Source organism: Mytilus galloprovincialis, chromosome 2 (genome assembly GCF_965363235.1).
Source record: "Mytilus galloprovincialis chromosome 2, xbMytGall1.hap1.1, whole genome shotgun sequence".
Classification (NCBI taxonomy): Eukaryota; Metazoa; Mollusca; class Bivalvia; order Mytilida; family Mytilidae; genus Mytilus; species Mytilus galloprovincialis.
Genome location: NC_134839.1, coordinates 18,974,552 through 18,981,120, shown reverse-complemented (window position 1 = coordinate 18,981,120; position 6,569 = coordinate 18,974,552). Strand labels below are relative to the sequence as shown.

Sequence of the window (6,569 nt, the reverse complement as noted above, 5' to 3'; positions counted from 1 at the left end):
TACTTTTTTCAAGTAGTAGCTTAACCATGTATATGGCACATGACAGCCAGAACCTTCATAACATAAGGCATCTATTAAAATTATATATGAGGGTCTGGATTGGGGGGGGGGGTCTGTTATTCTGTAAACATTTAATTATCACCCCTTTTTTCTCTAATCTTCATTTTATTTGCCCGTTATTCTCTAATCTTCATTTTTTAAGGGCATTATTCTTTAATCATTTAACCCCATCCAAACCCTCATATATGCAGAGTATAAACTGGTCTTCTACTTTCCAAAATGTTAAGCTTATAAGAAGTAAGCTAACATCACTGTTGCCACTGGATCACTATCCTATATCAAGCATTGGTGCGACAGAAGTCACAGGCTTTCCAAAATTGTTTTAATTTCTTTTACATCTTCTAAAATCGCACATCCTATTGGGTTTAAAAGCAGACAGCATGACATACAGCTAATGATCTTACAAGATTATGTATCTATCCCCTCAAGAATGTGTTTGCCTAAAAAGAATGGAGGGCAGGATGCACTTCAATAACACATACATCCCTCTAGTCTTTAAACTTTGATGCAAGAATCACAGCATCAAATCAAATCCTAAAAATCCTATCCATGAGTTCATTTTCTTAAAATAGACGTTTTGTCATAGAAAGGCCACTATTTGATTGACATGTTGACTTCACATGAAAAGTAATTAGGTTTAACCTTTGACATTTGTCATTGCCCAATAATTAGGCCTAAGAACAGTTATTTTGTAGTGCATTTCTTTTAGACAATAAATGAAAATAATCAAAGTGTTTGTAAGCACTGGGGAATTGCTTCAATTTATCAGGGGGAAGTGAAATTAAATATTGCATTGATTGTAGTTGATTAAACAGCAATTCTAGACAAAAGAAGATAACTCCAATTTTTAAAGATAGCTAAAACAATGACTTCATTTATATTTTTAGAACAGATATTAGATTCCTGCACCTTGCAAAAGTTATGTAATTTTCTTAACAAGTGTATCATCATTGTGTGCCTTAAATATCTGAGCATATATTACATCGATAAATTACTGGAAATTTTATGATCAATGCACTATAATGTATTTGGATTACCTCCCTTACACTGCTTTTAAATTGTCTTTTTCCTTTTTTTTGCCCCTAATTCCTAAATGGTTTGAGCAATAACAGCCCCCCCCCCCCCCCCCCCAAGTTAATCCTTACCATCCCTTTGTGGTATGGAAACTTGTGGTATAATTTTAGAGATTCAAACACTTTAACACAAGTTATTGTCTGGAAGTTACAAATTCCTCAAATGTTGGGACCATAACCCACAAAGTCAAGCCAAACCTTCCTTTAGTGGTATTGAACCTTCTGGTAAAAATTTATAGAGATCCATTCCGTTAAATTAAAGTTATAGGAAACTAAATGTGCAGATGACGAAATAATAGCATTATACAAAGCAAAAACTGTTTTGCAGTCGTATAAAAAAACGGGATAGTAAAATAGTGATTTTAATAGTTACATTTTAGTTCTATTATTGCACTGTTACAACACTGTCCCATGTTAGGGGAAGGATTGGGATCCTGCTAACATGTTTAACCCATAACATTCTGTATGCATGTGCCTTTCAGTGGACTGGTTGTTGTTTGTTGCTGTGTTTCATATTTGCGTTTCGTTCATTGTTTTGTACATGAATAAGGCCTTAGTTTTCTAGAATGAATTGATTTACATTGTCATTTTGGGGCCTTTTTTTAGCTGCATGACTATGACCAATCTTTAATTCAAGTAAAATTGTTTTTCTAGGACTGTGCAAATTTTTTTAGCTGTGTAATTTGAAGTGAAATTAAACTCTTTTAATACCTTCTCCTATTCTGTCATCAAACTAAAATCGAATGAAAAGTTTTCAACTGTTTCGGATCAAGGATATTCTTAAGGGTTGCAAAATGTACAAGATGTAGTGGATTATAGGTCGAGTAAATAAATAACATGTTTGTATTTACAGACTTTATATAGCACCAGTGATGATTATGTATAAAGTTTGAAATTATTTCTTCGGTTTTGGGGAGAAAAAACTTGATAAACTCTTCATGCCAGATTTATCAACCTGACTCAATTTTTTCTGTGCTGTGGATACTTTTTTTTCTGTTTGAGCCTTAGGCTTGGACTGTTCTTTGCTGTAATCATCTGTTGGTGCTGAACTCCCTGTTTTCTGTTTTTTGGCCGGTGGCTCTTCATTTTCAATCTCTTTTTTAGGGATAATTACAGGTATTCCCATATAGTCTCTTAAAGCAATACTTAGGTCTTCAGAGATGAAATCGGAAACAACACCATGGGCAAATCTTACAAAGTCTTCTCGAGATGTTACAGAAGATTTTTTACTTTTAATAAAGTTGACACTGTGAGATGAACCGCTGACACAAATATCTTTCTCTGTCATTTTGTCTGCTAGTCTATTTGCTTTTTCTTTCAGCCAAGACAGTGTCTTCTCTTTATTGAATCTGTAAGCTTTGAATGAATCATCTCCCTTGACATCAGATATTTCCTGAAATACAAAATGAAAGATACATGTACATGTATAATAAACATATTTAGGCAACAACCATTTGATTTTCTGGGAGGGGGGGGGGGGGGGCTATGGGTTTTTTTTCTGGACAAATTTTTTTTCCGCCTTGCGACAAGTCGAAAACAATTTTTTTCTTTCAATTTTAGCATTACATATAGTGGCAGCTGAGGGTGAAACAAACAATTTTTTTTTCTCAGAATCAAAAACAAATTATTTTTTTCTCCAAAAACTGGAAACAAACTTTTTTTTCCAAAAAAAACCATAGCCCCCCCCCCCGAAAATCAAATGGTTGCTGCCTTACTTTAAGTGTTTAGCTGAACCTTGTCTCTGAATGACCTTAGATCTGCTCAGAATAATAACCTGACGTCAAGCAACAATCAATTTTTAATTGTAATGTCAAAGTTAATGGGAACTTGTGTGATTTCATGTTATGGCGGACAAATTTGCATACAAGTGTAAAATAAAAGCAATTTTATTTGTTTCCCCTCTACAACACCCCAATCTCCAACACAATATTGTACTAACTTTTAAAAAAAAAAGCATGTGTGCTTAAAAAAAGATTTGGCTTTATTTTTTACCATGTCCTTGAAGTGTGACGGTTTCCTGTATACCAAGAGAGGTGGACATTGAAGAAATATTTCTTTGCAATCTCTACTCTGACAACTCAAGCAGAGATATTCTTCACTGTTAATATCACCATCATCTTCGCTAGCCAAGGGTTACGATCCACTCCCGCTCTCTCCACCCTTGGTGGATTGAGATAAAATTTCGGAGACACAGGATAAGGATTTTCATTGGTTGCAGTTGAAACTCGCTGCATCCAATCAAAAGTGTCTATAACATGATCATGAGTAAATGTAGAAGCCTGTACGAACTGTGACGCCCGTATATGACACGGAAACCAGGCGTCAACCAGGCGTAAAATTAGGCGTAATATTTAAATGAGTACGCCTGGTTTACAAAAAAATAGGCGTAATATGCAAATGAGTATGCCTGGTCAATAAATAAACCAGGCGTAATATCCTTACATAATACTACACTTATTTTAGTTCAGTGTATTAACCTAGCTGTGTACTTTTGTGTATTTGATACAAACTTCTGTACTGTTGCTTTTTTTCTTATTGTTTGACAAAAAACTTGAAATATCAACCATTGAAGAAGCTAATATAGAAATAAATACATTTTAAGCAGACACTTGCTCAAATAAGTTTAAGTTTTAATAGAATATTGACAATTATTTTATCTCAATAAAATTAGCATTTTAACTAAGTTGTTTTTGAAAATTATTGTCTTTTGAACTAAAATATAAATGATAATACTGCAATTTAACTTCAAGTAAAAGATTTTAATGTTATTATCCAAGGATAAAGGTTTTGGGATTTCAAAATTTCTGATAGAACATAATACTTAATAACTTAGTTATACTCACATTATTATTATTTACCATGTATTACTACTTTCCTTTTATTTCACAATTTTCATTAATTTATTTGATTCAGTATATCCAATTTAAGATTCTTCCAAAAAGCACAAAACAAGCTAATTATCCCTGAAAATATGAAGCTGCCATGTGTCTAACTCTTGCAAACTAAAACCAGAGCCAAATTTTGAAAAAAAATCCCATGATCCTTTAAACAAAGGATTATGGGTATTTCTATTTACTCCATACCAACAGTTTTACGCCCGTAAGAAAACTTACGCCTTGCTTATTTCAATTTACGCCAGGTTTACTGCTTTTTTCTACGCCCGTAAGGACTACAAATTAACGTTTCCTTCTCCCTTACGCCTGGATCTAGACACGTAAATACCACTTACGCCTGGTTTACGCCTTATTTCCAGGCGTAATATGCCTTACAATTTCATACGGGGGGTGTTTGTAAACAATTGCCACTTGTTTATTGTGCAACAAGTCTTTACATCCCTAAACATACGACTATTTTTAGTGACAACTTGAATGTTTTTAATCAACTAATAGAAGTTCCTGTGTATGTTTTATGCACAAATGCATGAATGTTGACGTTTACTTTTGTTTGAGGCTTTACCAAGTGTGTAGAATCTAGACGCTACCGTGTTTTTACATTTTTTTTTACCTCCAAATTGAAGAGTTCAAGTGCTACCATTGGTCAAGAATAAGGTATTCGGAATGGGTGCGACTTTAATCTTCCAATAGATCGCGCAACATTGTTTTCACCCTTATACACTATTTATATAAATAAATATAGAAACATGCAAAGTACATGAAGTATCCTTTTTATAATATAAGAACTACATGTATTCCTTTTTTGCACCCTTCGAGCATCCAATTCTGATTATAAACTCCAGGTCAAACTTTCTTAAACAAATTTAATGAAAAAAAAGGAATTATTTTGGGAAATTGTGGGTCACAAAATATTTCTGTTCTGGAAAATTTTAATGACTAGCAGTAAAAATTATATGGAAATTATTCGCCTCTTTTGAAAATACATGGAATTTCTTGTGCACCAATAGACAAAAAGTTTGGATTTTTTTTGTCCAGATGGAAAATTTGTTTGGAATTTTATAAAAAATAAAGGAAAAAAAATCTGGAATTCCAATGTTTTCCATAGGGAGGGGGACAGACTATTTCTGGAATAGCCCAATAAACTTGTAGATACTTCATGCACTGGATAGTGGTTTATATTACATTGATATACCTTTAACAGTGACATCCCACTTGTGTTGCAAAGTCTCCTACATTCTGGAAAACTGTCATCAGCAACTATTTGATCTAATGTCATGAATTTGCCAGATTTCTCCTCTTTCTGCAGGTACGGCAAAACCAAAAACAGTGGATCGATGGGAGTTGTAAACAGAATTTTTCCATCTTTAAGGATTTCATTGTCAATTATCCATGATCTAAATTGTTGATTAAAACTCTGTAACTCATAAACGTCTGTGTCATTTCCAGAAAACAAGAACAATGCCCCCTTTTCGGTCTTCGGATGTTTTAACTGGTAAAATTTGGGATTTTCCTCTGGATCCTGGTTAGTCTGAAGGGTTGTACTGTTGATTAACATGACCCACTGGTCTGGTTCTTTTTCGGTAATTCCGTTGCATTTCGATTTCTGTTCAGTGGTATTTTCTTTGGAAGGATTTGCTCTTGAAGATCTTCTTGGTGGCATTTTCCAAAAAAAATCGCGGGGAAATTTTAGTTTGACATGTTTCTTTACTCCTTTGCAAAACAGGTAATTTTAAACGCAGTTGTGATAAAGACTTTCATATTATAGTTTGTGAATCAAACTGGGAAGGGAATTTAAAAGGCGAATTTTTCAAAGTATAAAATTAACTTTTTAAAAGGGGTAGATTTAATACGAATTATAGAACTATATAGTTTGGGCTCTGTCAACAAATTTAAAAACCGGTAAAAAAATCTAAATAGAAATGCAGTGTTTGATTCCGCTTCTTTGATTCAGCCTGGGAACATAATCTAACTGTTTATATATATGTTCCTGATTCAGCATATCAAAGTACAGAAAGAAAAAAAATTGTTGTTGAAATCTGAGACTACTATGTGTTATAGTAGTCTCAGTTGAAATCAAACAAGGTTTAATATTTATTCGACCTTTTGCACTAAATATGACCCTAATTAACTTTGAAACGAGGCCTTAACGAGTCCTAAATAAATATATTCGATTCAGCATACTTTGAAATTTTTGAATTAAACCCTTTTGAAATTTGTCAAAAAAAATAAGCAAAACAACATATTCGATCTAAGCCACTTTCAACTAATTTTTGTAATTTGTGCATGATATATAATTCAGTACACTGTTACACCTTAGGCGATTGGGTTTATGATACAGATTTTATTTTTGATTTTTTTTTTGCTGATTAAACTATTCAATTTTCTTCTTCTTCTTCTTCCGTTAAGGAGTTGACCTCATATTTGAGTGATTTACTAACTCCGCTCGGTAAAACAGGAGGCTTCTCCATTGATTAAAAGTAAATATTAACAAGATAATTAAAACTATATACACTGTACAATTTGGCAGGCTGATGTCTAGTTG

At 33.2% G+C, this 6,569-nt stretch overlaps 1 protein-coding gene across 1 annotated transcript; it reads right to left on the bottom strand.

Annotated features, from left to right (window-relative positions):
* Positions 1-1,973: 1,973 nt before the first annotated feature.
* Positions 1,974-5,758, bottom strand: LOC143063051 (ribonuclease H2 subunit B-like). The gene is made up of 2 exons (XM_076234974.1): positions 5,220-5,758; positions 1,974-2,526 (listed from the first exon to the last, which is right to left on the bottom strand). The coding sequence occupies exons 1-2, from the start codon at positions 5,685-5,687 to the stop codon at positions 2,029-2,031; spliced, it is 966 nt and encodes a 321-aa protein (XP_076091089.1). The 5' UTR covers positions 5,688-5,758; the 3' UTR covers positions 1,974-2,028.
* Between the last annotated feature and the right edge of the window lie 811 nt (positions 5,759-6,569).

Bases quoted from the DNA above. Each gene is read 5' to 3' on its own strand.
- LOC143063051 (XM_076234974.1), bottom strand. From the start codon at position 5,687: ATGCCACCAAGAAGATCTTCAAGAGCAAATCCTTCCAAAGAAAATACC. The intron at 2,527-5,219 runs GTATATCAATGT...TTTGTATTTCAG, and splicing joins GTGGGATGTCACTGTTAAAG to GAAATATCTGATGTCAAGGG.